This window comes from Danio rerio, chromosome 10 (genome assembly GCF_049306965.1).
Source record: "Danio rerio strain Tuebingen ecotype United States chromosome 10, GRCz12tu, whole genome shotgun sequence".
Lineage (NCBI taxonomy): Eukaryota > Metazoa > Chordata > Actinopteri > Cypriniformes > Danionidae > Danio > Danio rerio.
Genome location: NC_133185.1, coordinates 34,824,930 through 34,844,168, shown reverse-complemented (window position 1 = coordinate 34,844,168; position 19,239 = coordinate 34,824,930). Strand labels below are relative to the sequence as shown.

The following is a 19,239-nucleotide window of genomic DNA, read 5'->3' as shown; positions in this document are numbered from 1 at the left end:
AAAATTCTGAGTAAAAAATGTAATTCACTCTTTATTTAACATTCTTTAAAATATAAAGAAGTTGAATAATCATTGTTCAGAGATGATGGCAACCTTACTGGTCACAATTGCTATTACTCATTTTTTACTTTACCAAGTTAAGTGTAATTGTTGAGGGATTGATTGAAAATAGGTATAATTGATGGAAGATTTGCAAAGAAATGTCATGCTCGTTTATTTTGATACACCTAAAATTAAGGTATTTGGTATTTTATTTAAAAATACATTTCAATGTATTTTGCCCATCCAATAGACAAACACCAAAGTGTAATGTGTGTGACTATTTATTTCGCTATAGCTAGCTAACATTAGCTGTATATCAATGTCAAGCTTGTAAAATCCTAGTATGTAGGCTACTTAACTATCAAACTATATTTCTGAGATGTATATAAAGACTTGGCATTACACAATAAGCTGGTCTAGCAGGTAAGGTGCACGCGCTAATGCCACAAGCCTCTTACAGAAACGCGCCACTTAGGAGTGACGCAGTGTCGTGCTGTCTCCCAATTTCACTTGATTAAATGGCTATTAAAAGCTGCTTAACTGCCTCTGGGTGCGGATTCTATCGACTTCTCAAGTAAAGGCGATTCCATCACCATTAGTACATTTACTTTCGCGTTTTGCCATAAAAGCAACTTGTTAGCATGATTCGTCAGCAAGCTAGCTAATAAAAGGTTTCGATTACAGTGCTGGAAAAATCACATTAAATCGTTGAGTTAAACAGTTAGGGACTTGTCGGTTTGGGGGAACTGAGGTAAAGCTTTTGCACATACACTTAGAAAATTTGTACTCTTAATTGAGATTTTATATTGTTTAAATAGGATATAAATCCTTTTTTTTTTTCGTTCGTTTGACATGATACTTTTAATCTTAAAACAAAATGAAAAGTCACATGCTACATCATCAGCAAATTAATAAATCAGTAAGATAATTGCTTACGTCCAGAAATGACAGAGATGCTCATTAAATGAGTCAAAACTCATTAAAACAGAGATATTGTAGGCTAATTTAGATATCTCTTTCTCTGCAGAATGTACCAACACACAACTAATGAAGCCATCTTCAACATTAGCAGGAATACTGTATTTTCCTGACCAATTGAATCCAGTAATTAATTTGTTCAAACCCATCTGATCAAATGGAAATCTTGCGGTCGAGGATTACTACTTCCGTTGTAACATCCAACCTAATTACCTAATAGCATTGCTGCAAGACTTCTGCCAATAATGAAACACTTTTACCATTAGCCCCCGTGATTGCAGATGTGATGACAACACGATATCAACAAATTACCGCTCCATCAGTTGAGACGGAACTGAAGCACACTTGTATCCTCGCAGATTTCAATATCTACAATTAAATCCCATTTCACGGAAGCCCTGTTGCCCTATAACATTAGATGGAATAATAAAAAATTATACCAAACAGCCTGCATGTTCCCTCTCTAATAAATGAAAAACGAAAACACCAAGAACTGGAAGTGTGTTCAATAAAACACCACAGTTAAGGAGTCCCGTCGTTACGCTTTGAATTGAGCATTTAACTTTTTCATAAGGTAATAGGCTAAGTGACTCATTTTAATCAAACTTTTAAGGATACACAACAATGTGGTTTATATACTATTAAATAAAAATATTTAAACGACAAAAATGCATATAAATATTTAAAAGAAGTATAACTTTAGGGTAAATAAAGCTGAGTTGTTTTAATATGGTTATTTGAGTAACAAATCAGATGGCCGTGTTAATTACATTCAAAGAAAATTCGTTAGCAGCCGACAGGCATTGTTAACAATTTAGATAAACGTTAACATACATAATTAGGTATGTTGTTATTGACTCCTTTTGATATGGTAATTTTAGAAGCAATTCAAAGTAAATTTCTATCGTTTGCATATGTATAACAGACGCGCGGCACTGTCAAATATACCAAATATAACGTTAAATAATATATTACTAAAGTTAAATAAACAAATATATAAATGATTATGGTAGGCTATTAGGGGGTTTTAGCATGATCATTTACACAACAATGCAGTGTTAATAATAGCTAACGTTAAACAACAGAATACAATTAAAATCGTTGTATTGACTAGCCTAGTTATGAAACACACAGAATTTACATTGTTATTCAAACCACAATACTTTAAATTGGGTTATTTTAAACTCCAGAGCTAAACAGGTTAAAAACAGGTTAAATGCATAACTCGCGAAGACCATTTAAATTGTAACGATCGAAACAGAGGCTTCAAATGGATTGCAACAGGTGCATGCGGTGCATTATTCAGAATTCTTTAAACGCTATCAGCCTTTGTTAAGATTCTTGACAGCTCCACGCGCCTTTTAAGCCGGTGTAGAGCGAAAGTGCAGGCTTATGTCTGAGTGACTGCTGCACGGACAGGGCTCTTGTAGCGAGGCTTTTTCAGCACCACGGGGAGCGACTCTGCCGCTCCTCCAGCCGCCTGCATAATTAATCCTTAAAGAACTCATTCAATCCTCCGCCCAGCCGTCGCGCTATTGGCTGGGTGCTAATCTACTTCCTGATTTGCTGCTGTCAGTCTCGATCCAAATAAATAGTAATGTACCTGTACCAGCGTGCACAGGTTGCCAACGAGACTACGTTTCGGTTTTTAAGGTCCCGAAGACTGGGACCGACCAGAGTGATTTTGTTTGCGACGCAGGCATCAAAAGACGCACGGATTGTTCGCCCGAGTGTTTCAAAAAAGTTTTGAGATGAATCTAAACTACACGTCTCCGGTGCCCCAGATGCCGACTCAAAGGTCAACGTCGTTCTTCATTGAAGATATTTTACTACATAAACCTAAACCTTTGCGGGAGGTGTTTCCCTCGCCTTTTTCGAACTCTATTGCCTCCCGGATGCCTCTTTTAGAGTATGGATATCCCCTTATGCCTACACCGATACTGGCTCCTCATCCACATCATCCGTTACACAAACCTGAACACCATCCGTACTTTTTCACCTCTGGTAAGTGCAGCCTATATACAGCACATTTAAACGCAGGCCTTTGCGTAAACAAAAATGTTTTGACCTTAAAATTTTTGTGCCTTCATGCTCGCTTCTTTTGTATTTATCTCTGAGGCTACGAACGCAAAATCTGGCTGCTAAAACACAAACATCTGAACTATATTAACATGAAAATCTAAATACCAGACAATATTTTGTAAACATTCCATAAATTGAACCTTATTTTTTGGTAAATTCGTACAAAGGAAAAAATAGGCCTATTTGCCTCAAATGTAATGTCAGTTAAATAGCTAAACTGTTAGACTAAGTGGAAACATTTAATCAATTCGTTTATTCGGGTAAAATATTAATTTATTTAGTCAGATTTTAAACAACTTTATTTTAAAGAATTAGAATTTGTTAAAAAAATGAATAAACTTATTTATACAGCGCAGTGCTATTTCTCTTAGTAGGCTAATAATAATAATGATGATGATAATAATAATAATAGCCTAATAACAATATTATGATGATGGTGGTGGTGATAATATAATAATGACAATATTAATAATAATAAAAATAAGCTATCGACTAAATAATTTCTATTCCTGTAGCCTGTTGTTATGTTTTCAATTTTTAAAATCCACTTTAACAAAAAATAAAACACTGATATTTATTCTACCTTATATTGTATGTTATTAGATTATATATATATATATATATATATATATATATATATATATATATATATATATATATATATATATATGTTTGCGTCGTGTGATATAAAATGCAATTCAAATTTCAACATAAGAAGTTTTTCGTTTTTTATCCTGCAAACTATTAAAACAATATTTATTTACCACTATCATTATGTTTCCATTGCAAAAGGAATGCAGATGCCAGCGTTATTTCAGCATCATCCGGAATTACCAGGAAAGCATTGCAGACGCAGAAAGGCCAGAACAGTGTTCTCAGACTCACAGTTATCCGGACTCGAGAAAAGGTTCGAGATCCAGAGATATTTGTCCACACCTGAGCGCGTGGAACTGGCTACAGCTCTCAGTCTATCGGAAACACAGGTAATTGCGTTAAATATTGTTTAAAAATTCAAACATATTTATTTATTTTTACATTCACTTTAAGAAAGCGCATCACCAGTTCAGTAAACATTTGAAACTTATTTGCTTCACGCAGGTAAAGACGTGGTTTCAAAACCGGAGGATGAAGCATAAAAAACAGCTGAGGAAAACACAAGACGACCAGAAAACCCCGAATGATGTAGACAGATCGCTGGAGAACACGAGCGAAAGCGAAATGCACGAGAAAAACACAGACGGTAAAAACGGCATGAGCCCGGACAGATACACGCTGGACGACAATGAAGATGATGTCGATATTGAAGATGACATTTGCTCTCCTGAACATTTACTCTAGTAGCTATTATTACACTAAATCAACAAAAAATGTACATATGAATACAATCTTTTAGATAGGAAATTATATATAGTTTTTTTTAATATATATTATTATTTTGAAAACATCGATTTTTGTTAAACTGTTTAAGCGCTTAAACATTTTGGACAGCTAAAGGACATTAAACTTACGTTTTTATTCATTATTATTATTATTATTATTATTGTTATTATAGTCATTGCTTTGTGACTAACAACAATTTTTTTAAGTAAATGTGGAATGAATGGTACTTAATGTACGGACAATCTGTAAATAGATGTATTATATTTACTTGATCATTCAAGAGGTGAAACAATTTTCATTCCAATTGAAGTGTAACATTTTACATTTTCAGCACTTTTTCGCGGGACGATGATAATTGTTGGCATGTGGACTGACATATTTATAAGCTCTAAAACTGTGACTTGTCAATTGTTTAAACAATTAATGTATATACACAATGTACATTCATTGAGTGAATTATCTAAAACAATTCTTAAATCGAGCTCTTTGCGTCATCTTTGTGTAAGGCTTCTGAATGTTTCATTTCTTTAATTTACGAAGCCTCTGAGGTTATGCGAGTTGCTTATGTGAGTACTTATAATGAATAATTTAATTTTATGATTATTGCATAACAAAAATAATAAAATTTATAGCAGAAATATAAGAGTAACAGAAGAGCAGTAAGCACTTGCTAAATAAAATAGATGGCTGCATAAGAGCAGGCTATGCATGAAATGCTTTTGTTTTTCAACTGTTATATTTACTTTTATTTTTAATATTTATACAAACCGAAAATGTAATTATAAATAAGGAATAACGGGATATCTTTCGTGTTTTTATATTGATAAATCTCTTGACTGCAGCAGAGATTTTAGCCTGAATGAGCACATTTTTTACATAGTAGCAAATACGATGTTGTTATGAGGTGAAAAGCCTCTTAAATGTTTTTGGACAGTCAACACCAAGTTGTAATTTTAAACTCAACCTTAAACATATTATTGACTATACTAATAAAATTTGGCTTGGTGCTCGCGTGACTATAACTAGGGGTTGGCCTATAGGCTGTGTTCTGGTCAGTGGTCACTTTCATTTTAAATGGATCTAACACATTGGTTTGCATTTTATTAGTCAGTGCACTTGTTGGAGTTTAGTCTAAGGATGTGGATTATTCAACAAGTTTCAAACTGTTTTCGACAATTTCTGTCAGTGGACCAATTTTCATCTTTCAACGTCTGTGAGAGTTGGCCGTCATATATTTTACAAAAATATAACGATTGTTGTGTTATATTTTGCTGTGTAAACTTACAACGTTATATAAAAATTATAGTTTTTTATGACTGATAGAGAAGTCGACATTAGATTGTATACAAAACAATTCCTGTTAGCAAATTTACCTGTTCACGATTTGGTAGCCTGTTTAACTTATTTTCCCCCACAAGCGTCGTTGTAATTTGTGTAGAAGCTTCTGGTTTGATTTAGTTTAAAGCCCAAATAGTTACCATTTATTGACATTTTTCTTGCTTCTAGCTAATAAACCGAAAGTCTCGGACGTTAACAGAAAATACTTCCGTTTAACAAATTAATAATTGACTGATAACGTGGTTTGACTATTTATTTTTTTTATTTATTATTATTATTATTTTTTTGAGAGAGAGAGAGAGAGAGAGAGAGAGAGAAAGAGAGACTTTAAATCTTGATAATGTAGGCCATACCAACATGGACATTGTTTGCATATCTTGAATCTAAAAATAATTGAATTTATAAATAAATCCATTCGTTAGAACTGTGTAACATTGTAAATATACCGTACATCGCAACGCAACAGGTGTCTTCTTTTTAGAAAATGAAACATGGATTTATTAAAACATGAACAAATAGGCCTAGCATGTGTGAACTATGATTAGTGTAGCAAAACTATTGCTGATTTATGGTTAACATATATTGCAAGCTATATTTACAGTGCTCAGCAAAGAGTACACCCCATTTTGAAAATGCATATTTTTATCCATTTCTCAGTGAATATAGATAATATATATTGGTGCATTTGAACAAAACTGATTTATTAAACTAATATTTATTAAAATAATATTTTAGTCACAGAACATTTTTAGAAATGGAAAAATTATTTGATAACATTTAATTCATGCAAAAAAAATAAAAAATTCTAAGAAAAAAATTCTAAAAAACATTTTAACCAAATTTTATGTACTTTTTGTTCAAATTTGTATATAATTTTGTTTAACCTTTTTCTCTCACGTATAAATTCGGGCTACTATTTTTCGAACCGTTATTGTAAGTTATTTTGTTAGATTAGCTCCAGATTTGACTTCAGTTCTGACTAATGTATATGCACAAATATAATATTGTATAGCATCCTATAAAAAATATTAATTTAAATGAGAGATTTGTGTGGAGTGTACTCAGCTACGCTAAGCACTGTTTATACAGTATATGAGGCAATTTATTCAAATCATATATTTAAGATGTGAAGCAAGAATAGCTCACATTAGTGTTTCGAAAACTGGCCTTTTTTTTTTTTTTTAACTCTAACAGGGTATTTGGCACACTTCCACCGTTTGAAAAGCAATTCACATCGTTTTCAAAACGTGATTCTGATTTAGCCAGGGGAAATAAAACACTGCAAGAGAATAGGCAGTGCGGAAGGTGATCAATTAAAAGATTAAGCGTTTTGCAACACATGGACGCATCTGCATGTTGCTCTAATAGCAGAGCCATCAGCTCATTTTCAGGGGGCTGCCGCCTCCTTCAGCACTGTCCACAGATCAAAGCCTGCCTCAGTCTCCCAATCCCTAAAAAGGGATGCTAATTCAACCTCCTTCATGTGCGGTTGAGAGAGACCCCTTCAATTAACTGATTTCAATGGCAGGAAACAGAGAGAGATAGAGTGAGAGAGAAAAAAAAAAAGATGCAAAGAGAGTCGGTCTGGAAAGGCAGCATTTCTCATTAATTCAAAAGGTCCAGCATTTATTAGCCTCGCCTCTGAGGCTTAACACTGAAAACACAGAGTATCAAAGCAGACATGATGGGTTAAATAGAGGCTATAATCTAATTAAAATATTACATAGGAGTAAATAGCTCTTTGATAACGATCTAAAGCTTCCATTAAAGAAATAGGTGCTTGAGCTTGTTTTAGGGGGAAAATTATCACTTTAAAATACAGAAAACAAATTTGCGGGCTCTAATAAGGGAGGCTTCAAAGTGTCATCCTTATTTGACCTATTTTTTTCTCTTGGTGAAAGAAAAGGGCAGGCAAAAGTGGATATAATCAGACTAATAGCCGGGAACTGACAGAAAACGGCACGTTACACTGGGTTAACGGTGCATCCAGGTGTGCTTGAAGAGATTGGTGCTCTTGTGCACAGACCTATTGAAAACAAGAGGGAAATAGCAGGATAATGCAAAGCCAGGCAACAAAACCCCACGGCAGATTTCTTTATATCCAAAAAATGGTTTTGGGAATTAGTTTGCAGTGGATTATGTGTTACACACCTGTTCCACTTCCAGTGCTTTGCAAATAAACAGCATTACCGTATGCATAAATACACACAAAATTAAATTAACACACAAATTCTAAATTAAAGCAAGGGAAAATTAGGAAGTGCTATTAGCATAACTCATCTACGCATGTGGCTTTTAAGTATTAAACCGCATGAATGGTTCTAAAGCGAGCCACGGCACGTTTCTCTTCCTCGTGTCGTCTCAGCATCTCCAGAGTGGCCAGATGGATTGGGTCAGTTTCTTGCAGATATTGAGGTTGGGTGTTCATATTATGTTCTCCAGGCCTGTCCTTTGACTTTGGGGGGGCTTTGGGCTTTGCAATAGTTTTGGCATACTCTAAAGCCTGGACAAAACAAGAAATAAGATCAATTAAATGTTTGATAGTCATGCATGATTATATCAGAGGCCATATCAATCAATATTGGCCAATAAATGTCATTTTTAATGTTAGAAATTTCAGTCTGAGACCAAAATAAGGCTGATATCTTTAAGCCGATAAATTCTGCATTATTTTCGCTGGTTGAACCACTTCATGTGCTTGCTGCTCGCCTCTTTTTTATTATTTTAGGTATTTTGATTTGTGTTAATGTTCAGTGATTTGGTTGCTTTATGTATGCATTTTTTGTCAGGTAGTAAAATTTTTGGGAAATTAGTCATAGATCAGAACAGAGAACTGTCCATTTATTTCTGAAGTTAAGGCTTTACATTTAATGTCTTATGTTCAATCCACTTAAATTTGATAAAAACTAGTAAGTTAACTGAATTCCTTCATGCCCAGCAAACATTTTTGTGTTTAATAGACGTCTAACAGACATCTGAACATAGGGCTGTCAATCTAATAGACATCTAAGAATAGGCCAAAACTAGACTAGTCATCAAATAGACAGATTAGACAGACTTTATTTGTGTAGTCATTCATTTCTGTTTATTTGATGACTAGTCTATTTTTGGCCTATTCTTGGACCTCTATTAGATTTTCACAGACAACTTTAGACATCTATTAGACATCTGTTAGACATCTTTTAGAAACAAAAAATGCTAGCTGGGTGTTGTCTCAACACAAATCAATTGTTTTACAGTGTGGTTTTGCTTTTTGTTTTTGCAACCATGCAGATAATTTATATTTATTGGCTAATATATCAGCCTTCAAATCGAAGAGTTATTGGTTATGGGTCCAAAATTGAATATTCAGCTAGAATTTATATTGAAATATTGAATATTCAGTGGCGACATGGTTGCGCTGTGGGTGGCGATGATCATGCATGATATATCAGAGGCCATATCAATTAATATTGGCCAATAAATGATATTTTTAAAGTTAGAATTTTCAGTCTGAGAACAAAATTATGCTGAAAATCTTTAAGCAGATCAATTCTGTATTATTTCTGCTGGTTGAACAACTTCATGTGCTTGCTGCTTGCCTTTATTTTTAATTATTTTACTGGTATTTTGATTTTGTTATTGTTCAGTGATTTGGTTGAATTATATATGAATTTTATTTCATCAGGCAATATATTTTAAGGAAATTGGTCATAGACAAGAACAGTGAAATTCAGTTTTGCCTTTTGTTTTTGCAACCATGCAGAGAATTTATATTTATCAGCTAATATATCGGCCAATAAATCAAAAGAGTTAATGGTTACGGGTCAAAAATTCAATCTTAATATTTAGTTTGAATTAAAAAAACAAATGTTATATGACATGCAGTTGAAGTCAGAATTATTAGCGCCCCATTAAATTTGGTTTATTTTTTAAATATTTTCCAAAAGATGTTTAACAGAGGAAGGAAATTTTCACAGTATGTCAGATAATATTTTTTCTTCTGGAGAAAGTCTTATTTGTTTTATTTTGGCTAGAATAAAAGCAGTTTGTAATTTTTTTAACACCATTTTAAGGTAAAAATTATTAGCCCCTTTAAGCTATATATTTTTTTTTCGATAATGTACAGAACAAACCATCTTTATACAATAACTTTCCTAATTACCCTAACCTGCCAAGTTAACCTAATTAACCCAGTTAAGCCTTTAAATTTTTACTTTAAGCTGTGTAAAAGTGTCTTGAAAAATATCTAATATTATGTACTGTCATCATGGCAAAGATAAAATAAATCAGTTATAAGAAATGAGTTATTAAAACTATTATGTTTAGAAATGTGTTGAAAAAAAAATCTTCTCTCCGTTAAACAGAAATTGGGGAAAAATAAACAGGGGGGTTAATAATTCTGACTTCAACTGTACGTAAACCACTCTGGATGAAAAACATACAATATATGATTTAAAGATTAAGTAAAGCTCATGTTTCAGAATGAGATTCTCGTACCTTCCTCCTGGGAACCGCGTCCTTGTCGTCGCTGCCCACTGGGTCCTTGGCTGACAGAGAGGGAATCCTACTTATCTTCTTGTTCTGTTCGCGGATCACATTTGAATACAGCTTCTGTCGTCTAATTTTCTCTGCCTGACAGCAGTGAAAGAAAGAGCAGCAAGATTACAAAAGGGAGCTTTAATTACCTAAGCCATTTCTCTCCTAAAGCTCCTCTGTTTTCTTTGTACGTCCCTCCACGAAGCTCCTCAACAGCAGCAAACAAAACCAAATAAAACTCATCATCCCTCTAGAAGCAGTGTTAACACCTCTCTTAGGCTGTGAATGGTGCAGAAAGTTATTTCTACGTCAACATTTTTACATCAGCGAAGCTGGAAAATGTCTATTTTCTCGCTTTGCTTGTTGATGGCTATAGGCTCATTGGATTAGTTGATCCATTTCTATTGTGTTCAGAAACAGAAGTCTTTTAAATTCATGAGGAAATGAAAAGAGGGGGTTATTTAGACACGGACACACTTGACAATTGGATGTAGCAATTAGGGATTAGCTAAATCAATATTCAACAAGAAGAGCGCCAATTATCCATTGAGTCTTTCCCATATAATAACACACACACACATTATGTGGATTAAACAACATTATTTATGCACATGGTCAGATGCTTAAAGGGATAGTTTGATCAGAAATTGAGTTAATTGAGCCATTCAAGATGTAGGTGACATTTTTCTTATTCTTTTTAACCGAAACAGTGGATTTTGAAGAAAACAAAAATGTATACCCATAACTCCTGATGATATTTATGAAGCAAAGTAGTTTTACTGTGACTTTTTCAACATTACTACCTTTAAATATACAACCAAATGATGTTCATGCAGCACTAGATTTTTTTTGCTGATTTTTTATCTTAAAGATGCTACAATAAAGAAAATGTTTTTAAATTAAATTAACCCTAAGCATTTTGATTAACAAACAAAGTTATAAAAGTTTCAGTAATAAATATTCTATTATTTTATTTGTAGTAACCTGTGACCCCCATGATAGCCATGACTCCTGATGATATTTATGAAGCAAAGTAATTTTACTGCGCAAGAAACTCGACTTTTTCAACATTACTACCTTTAAATCTACAACCAAATGGCGCTGAATGTGCTCACAACAGTCAGAAGTATGACCTTGATGTCTTTAAAGGGATAGTTCACCTAAAGATGAACATTTACACACTATTTACTCACAGAGATCAAGATCAAGTGGATGTGTTCCATAACATAACGACCCTTAAATTATGATGTTCATGCAGCACTGGATTTTTTTTTTTTTACTGGATTTTTAATCTTAAAGATGCTACAATAAAGAAAACTTTAAAATATATATACATTAAACCTGAGCATTTTGATTAACAAACAAAGTTATAAAAGTTTAAATAATAAAAATAGCCATGACTCTTATGAATATGATATGAATTATACTAATTGTACTGTTTAAGAATCTGGATTTTTCTAACATTACTACCTTTAAATCTACAACCAAATTGCACGGAAAACATTCACATGAGTCAAGAGCATGACCTCGATGTCTATAAAGGGATATTTCACCCAAAAATGAAAATTAACTCACTGTTTACTCATGCTCAAGTGGTTCCAAACATTTATGAGTTTCTTTTGTCTGCTTCTGATATTTTGAACTTTGTAATTTTGTAACTATCAACTTATCAAAATACTACGAAAGCCAGTGGTTACAGGTTTCCAGCTTTCTTTATTATATCCATGTTTATCTTTAACAAAAGAAACTCATAAAGGTTTAAAACAAGTGGAGGGTCACTAAATGATGACAAAATTTTAATTTTGGGGTGAACTAACCCTTTAATCAATGTCAATCTTATTTATTTCAATTAGTTCCAAAGTGCCAGTTGGAAATGGTTTGCATTTTATTAACCACCAATGATCCCAGTTTCAGCTAAAATCATCTTGAATGATTTAAATTTTCTTCAGTGTTTTAAATTTTCTTTCACTTTTTTGTCTGAACTACCTCTTTAAATGAAAATAATCTGGAAATTGGTATTTACCACAGCTTCTGGTACCATATTTGTTGGTCCAAGACCTCCAAGCTTCACCTCCTGTTTCATGTCCTTGTAGTCCTTCAGTGTATAAGCCTGCAAAGCAATTTAGCAAATAGATACAGTTGAAACCAGAAGTTGACATACTCTCTAAAAAAAGAAACCATTTTTTTTTTAAATGTCTTATGGTAAATCATACTAAACGTTTACTGTTTTAGGTCCGTTAGGATTACCTAAATGATTTACATTTTCTAAATGCCAGAATACTGAGAGATTTTCTTACAAAATAATTTATTAATTTCTAGACAGTCAAAAGTTTACATACATTTTCTTGGTATTTTTTTAGCTTTGCTTTGAAACTGTATGACTGTGTTCAAACGTTTTGGGTATCTTTGCACAAGCTTCTCACAATAGTTTGAAGGAATTTCAGCACATTCTCCCTGACAGAATTGGTGTAACGGAGTCAGATTTGTTGGCTGTCTTGCTCGCTCTGCCCAAAAAATTTATATAGGATTGAGTTCAGGGCATTATGATGGCCACTCCAAAACCTTTACTCTGTTGTCCTTAAAGCACATTTTAAAGTTTTCATTTCCTGGCTGATGTCTTGAGATGTTGCTTCAGTATTTCTACATAATGTTCTTTCTTCATGATGCTATCTATGAAGTGGACCAGTCCCTCATGCAACAAAACAGCCCCACAACATGCTGTTGCTGCCCCCATACTTCACAGAAGGGATGGTGTTCCTAGGCTTGTAAGCTTTCCCCTTTGTCCTCCAAATGTAATACTGGTCATTATACCTAAACTGTTCAACCTAAGTTCCATCAAACCACAGGACATGTATACAAAAATGATTCTTTTCCCCACTGTAATTCAGCTAATCGTAATCTGTCTTTTTTGTTGATTATGGCTGGTTGATCATCCCATGTTATCACACAAGAAAGCAGTGTGTTTGAGGTTTTAATTAAATATGATTCTATAGTTATGACTCCAATTAACTCAAATTTGGTCAATTAGCCAATCAGAAACTTCCAAAACCTTGACACCATCATCTGAGCTTTTTATGAGGCCTAATAATCTTAATATATGTAAACTTGACTTTCAAGAAAAGTTAAAACAATTTTTAAAAAATATCTATCTCATTATTCTGCTATTAAGCATAACAGAAACAAATTTGATAATCCTAACTTACCTAAAAGAGAAAAAGTTTAGTCACATTAACATCTGAATTTTTTTTTTAAATGGTTATGTACCTTTTTATACAGTGTATGTAAACTTGTGGTTTCAACTGTACATCATATTTATGCATACTTATTTTTTGCCCTTGTGACTGTTTAAATAGTGAACATACTTTGAGAAAAAGTGGGGAGAAACTGTCTTAATACTTAGTATTTTTGAAAAATGCTTATATTTTGGAGGTCGGCATCAAAAAGTTTGATTCTTTTAGAGGTTCTTCATTACTAAAATTGTAATAATTCAATTGAAACACAATTGCAACACATTTATGCAAATATATTTATTTTTTGTCATCGTAACTGTTTAGTGAACATACTGTGAGAAAAAGTGGGGAGAAACTGTCTTAATCCTAAAGTGCACTCATGCAACAATCCGCAAACAAAAGCGCTAATCAGGTCAGGCTCCTCCAGGTTCTCAGGACTCAGCCATTGGTCATGGACACTGCAGGATGGCTGTTTTCCACTCTGATCTGCTTCCCTTGGGCTGCCACACTAGCTGTTTTACAAATTTATCCCATAATCCTATGAGACATGATGGCGGGCCCAGCAAGGTGAAGAGAGCAAGCTTCTCAAAGAAAAGCAATCTGTTTTATGGTGTAAGAACCGAATAATCCGGACACAGCACCAAGTGGATGTGTTCCATGACATAATGACCCTTAAATTATGATGTTCATGCAGCACTAGATTTTTTTACTGATTTTTAAGGTTAAAGGTGCTACAATAAAGAAACCTTTAAACAAAATTAAACCTGGTCATTTTACTTATTAACAAACAAAGTTATAAAAGTAAATATAAATAATTATTATTTATTTTTTTATTTGGCCACACTTTAATTTGATGGTCTGTTTGTTGAATTTAAATTACATTGCATCTACATGCCAACTAATTCTCATTAGAGTATAAGTAGACTGTTAGAGTCAGGGTGCAGTATCAACAGATATCAAGTAGACAGACAACTAATACTCAAATGGACCATCAAAATAAAGTATTACCACTTATTTGTGATATTTTTTGTAATAACCTCTATATTTGACTTTCTCTTGTGGATAATAAAAGTCCAAAAATCCATTTTGTGACAGAAAAGGGGGGGGGGGGGGTCCATTGTTGTTTTAAAGCTCAATGATTTTCATTGTAGAAACAAAATGGCTTCAAATCATATAATCATTAAAAAAATTAGTTTTTCAAGCTTGTGGCTTTTAATCCATAGAGGGGAAAAACTACTTTATTTAATCCCTACAGAGAAAGATAAATCCTCAGTTGTCTTGGACTAAAAATAATAATAATAATAATTCCTTACATTTATATAGCTCTTTTCTGGACACTCAAAGTGCTTTACTCATTGGGAAGAATCTCCTCATTCACCACCAGTGTGTAGCATCCACCTGGATGACATAACAGCAGCCATATTGCACACACCACACACCAGCTGATTGGTGGAGAGAAGACAGAGTGATGAAGCCAATTATGTTATGGGGATGATTATAGGAGGTCATGATGGACTGAGGCCAGTGGGCAAATTTGGCCAGGATGCCGGGGTTAAACCCCTAAAATTTTTCAAAGGAAATCCTGAGATTTTTAACGACCACAGAGTCAGAACCTTAGTTTAACGTCTCATTCAAAAAACGGCGCTTACTGAGCAGTATAGAGTCCCCATCAATATACTGAGGCATTAGGACTCACACAAACCACATGTTGAGTGCCCCCTGCCGGTCTCACTAACACAACTTTCAGCAGCAACCTAGCTTTCCCATGTGGTTTCCCATCCAGGTACTCACCCCTGCACACCCTACTTAGTTTTAGTCAGGCCCGGATTAAGAACTCAGGGGCCCCTGGGCACATTATCTTGTAAGGCCCCCTACCTGGCCGCACCCCTATAGTTAAATTAAAAAAATAAGAATAATATAATAATTTTTAAATAAAATGAATCTATAATTTGTTGCCCACATATTTAAATAAATGATATATAGTACATATGTATTTATAGTCTGCAAAGATTTAAATTATTTTTCAAAGCATTAAATAAAAATACTAATAAAACTACATATATATATATATATATATATATATATATATATATATATATATATATATATATATATATATATATATATATATATATATATATATTAAGGGTATTTTAGTGTATTGCTTTTACAAACTTATAAAGCATATTATTGCCATGGCATATAACGCACAATGCTTCTCCAATCCAGTTATATGAATCTGAGTTCTATGAATCTGAGTCTTTCATAATACAAACACTGATTTACTGTCTCTCTCCTCCTCTCCCTGTATTTTCTCTACTCTTCTCGTGATGAAGACTTGATTATAAACCTAAAAGTATCCGAAATCACAGACACTATACCTCTTCTCGCCCTCTCTCTCCTCTTCTGGGCCTTTCTCTCTCTCTCCCTCTCTCTCTCTCCCTTTCTGTCTGTCTCTCACACGATGAATCCAGTCCGCGCTGCGCTGCCGTTAGCATCCTCCGCCTGGTTAATGCTAGCTACTCATCATTTAAAGTTAAAGTCTTCTTCTGTACTCTCATTCTCCTGATCACGGGTCTGTTTAAAGAAGGTGTGTATGGAAAATGCGTCAATAAAGATGCCTCCTCTCCTCTTTCTCTCGCGTTTGCTAAATCCACTTGTCCACTCATTTTTGATCTATGACAGATATAACGTTACACTAAAGTCCGCTCAGTTTAGTGCGGGTTATTACAAAACTGACGTTTCCGCGCTTGACCAATGACAGCATTCTGTTTAGTTAAAGAAAGAAAGGCAATTTAAATATAATAATAATATTAATATGTGATCGCGATTTTTTTGCTCAGAGGAAATACAGTTGTCTTAGCAATAGAGTTTTTGAAGAGAGGGAGGCGCGGCAGGTGCCTATAATAAGGCTAAACATTATTAAATACCCACGAGACACTTGTGACTTTATATCACATTTGCATTATTTTTAAAAAATGTTTCTTTCCTGTTAAAAATAAATATATTTCCAATCTGATATGTAATGGGGAGAAAAAAAGTAGCACGAGTTCAACTGATGGTGGATTCGAACCGATGTTATTGTTAATCGCGTCAAAAGATGATGCCGTGTGCCTTACAAGGTGCGCCACTGCGGCTACATTACTCCACTGCTCTTTACTCATCTTGTCTCTATCAATCAGGCATCGAAGGACGTAAACCCTCAATAGCTAGATGCGCTATTTGCAATTAGCCTAAAAAGACACTCCGAAATTGTCTTTTTTTTCTCCCCCCTCGCAGGGCCCCTGGTGCGCACGGGCCCCTGGGCCTGTGCCCATAAGGCCCATTGGTTAATCCGGCCCTGGTTTTAGTGGGCGACCATGTGAGAGTTGCAGAGAGCTAGCTACAATACTACATTGACTTTTATTGTTACGACAAAGTTTTAACAGTGTATTAATTTATAATGTAATGATGGAACAATATGAAGGTAATTCAGTTGCGAAACTCGAGAGCTTGCAAATGTAAATGTGAGCACTTGTGATAATAATATTTGTATGTGTAGGTTGAAATGTACACTTACAGCTCTGATGTGAACAGCTGAAATCCTCGATTTGCACACACACACAACAATCCACACACTTGTGTTTTAAATTCGAAGTTGCAGATTAATAGTTGTGTATTTGTAAAATGTCATTCACAAATACAAAGTGACAGACACACGTGTGCACGGCAAATTTGACTGCATCTTCGCTCTACAACCACAGGTCGGCACTCACAACCTCTCAGATTCGTCAGTACAACTACAAATCTCCCGCGCTCTGACTTTTGCTACACATCTCCCGCGATCTCTGTAGCAGAACTCATCTGTGCACTCGCAGATGCAGAGGCGTGAGCAGCGCTGGGCAGGGGAGGGGCGGGGCTGGTGTAAAGCTGTTTGATTGGCTGATGCCTGACCAATGAACAATGCCAGCAGCCAAGAGGACTGAGGTGCAAAATAATCATTTCCCACGATTATTTTATTATTTAGGGTTTATTTCAACTCTTTTCTGAAGAGATTCTTGTTAAAAATAATAAATTCTGTGGAAATGTACATACCAGTAAAAGAGCAGCAAAGCCAGTTTATTGGCTAGAGCCAGCCAATGAGATGGGGCGTTTCTGTTTGTCAGGACACAGGGCAGCTCACGTTGTTGGAGGCCTCGAGCAATCAGAGGGTAAGTTATGATTTTTAATAATTATCTATATGTTCAATACTGTTAGCTAAGCTAAGGACTGTGCTGGGTGCTTCTCTTGTTTGTTTCTTATATAAGAAAACAGTTATGAGTTATCTAGGAGCTGCTTTCAATCATGTTATATGGTTCTAAAGATACGATTCAACCCACATGAAATAAGAAGTTGTAATAGTATTTATAGTAAATAATAGTACGTTTTTGAACCATACTAACTATAGTAAACTGTATTATACAGTATATATTGCAGTATCTACAACTTTGTTAATGAATGCAACAGCACACTGTAGTATTAACTAGCATCAACTTTAATAAATTGAAGTATACTTACACACACACACACACACACACATTAATAGCAATTAAAAATAACACTAGGCGTTTCAGTTTCTTACAGATCATACCGGTTTTTGTTATTATAACCTGCATCATATCTATCTATCCATCTATCTATTTACATGTTTGTGTACAGTGTGTCCTTTATATCACTTTTTTAATTATGAAAGTTACTAACTATAGGTTATTTCTCAGTTTCCTGTAAGGATGGAGTGACAGGAGAGATCAGCATGTTTCAAGTCGATGAGGAACTCAGAGAAGCTGCATAGCTTGAATAGGATGTTATTTATGCTAAAGATGACATGATGATCCAGCTCATCTACAAACACTTCAAAATGATTCAGATCATTCAAGAGGAAGCCGACTTTATTTTCTCTTTTTTCTTGCCAAGATGACTACAGATTTGAACAAAACACACACTCACCCACAAACACAACTTTAATTTTGATAATTGTTTAATGTAGTATTTTTACACTTTACTGTAAGGCAGGGGTGTCAAACTCAGTTCTTGAAGGGCCATAATCCTTCACGTTTTCAGTTGCAACCTTGCTTCAACACACTTAAGTGAAAGTTTCAAACAAACCTGAAGGACTCAATTAGTTTGATCAGGTGTGTTTAATTAGGGTTAGAACTAAACTTTGCAAAGCTGCAGCCCTCCAGGAACTGAGTTTGACACCTGTTCTGTAAGTGAAATGTAATTTGTCAAATAAAATTTACAGTCCAAATAAGTGCAGTGCAAATGTCTAGTTACTTGTATTGAAATATTTCAGGGTTTTTCCTTGTTCATAATGAGATGGAGGTGGTAAATCCAACTTCATCATTACCCATCAAATGTTATCTCCTCTTTAATACTTTGCTCAAGCCTTAACTAATGGTCAGAAAGCAAGCCATTGTGTAAAGCTGGTTGATGCTCGCTGTAATAGAGAGAGATGATGACTGTTTAGCTTATGTTGCTTAACCCTGCAGATGAGATGCTCAAAGTGGACCCTCAGCCGAGCGATGGACACTGTCTCCCTCACCTAGTTGCTCTTCCTTTGAACACACATATCATGTTGAAGGATGCAAGTTGTGGACCTAAATCAGATGTAATGCATGTAGATGTAAAAATTAGAAAGAAATGAAACTGCTTT

At 34.4% G+C, this 19,239-nt stretch overlaps 2 protein-coding genes across 3 annotated transcripts in view; one reads left to right on the top strand and one right to left on the bottom strand.

The window, feature by feature from the left end:
- Positions 1–2,687: 2,687 nt before the first annotated feature.
- Positions 2,688–4,520, top strand: bsx (brain-specific homeobox). Its single transcript, NM_214727.1, is given in 3 exon segments — positions 2,688–3,024; positions 3,895–4,085; positions 4,201–4,520. Coding segments are annotated over 3 exon segments (684 nt in total). The 5' UTR covers positions 2,688–2,771; the 3' UTR covers positions 4,441–4,520.
- A 2,898-nt stretch (positions 4,521–7,418) lies between these two features.
- The window catches only part of jhy (junctional cadherin complex regulator), a 37,202-nt gene continuing 25,381 nt past the window's right edge, over positions 7,419–19,239 (bottom strand). For both annotated transcript variants that reach the window (NM_001045023.2, XM_073914102.1), the window contains 3 exon segments: positions 7,419–8,323; positions 10,300–10,434; positions 12,362–12,448. In NM_001045023.2, coding sequence (NP_001038488.2) covers positions 8,123–8,323; positions 10,300–10,434; positions 12,362–12,448 — 423 coding nt within the window. In that variant the 3' untranslated portion in view covers positions 7,419–8,122.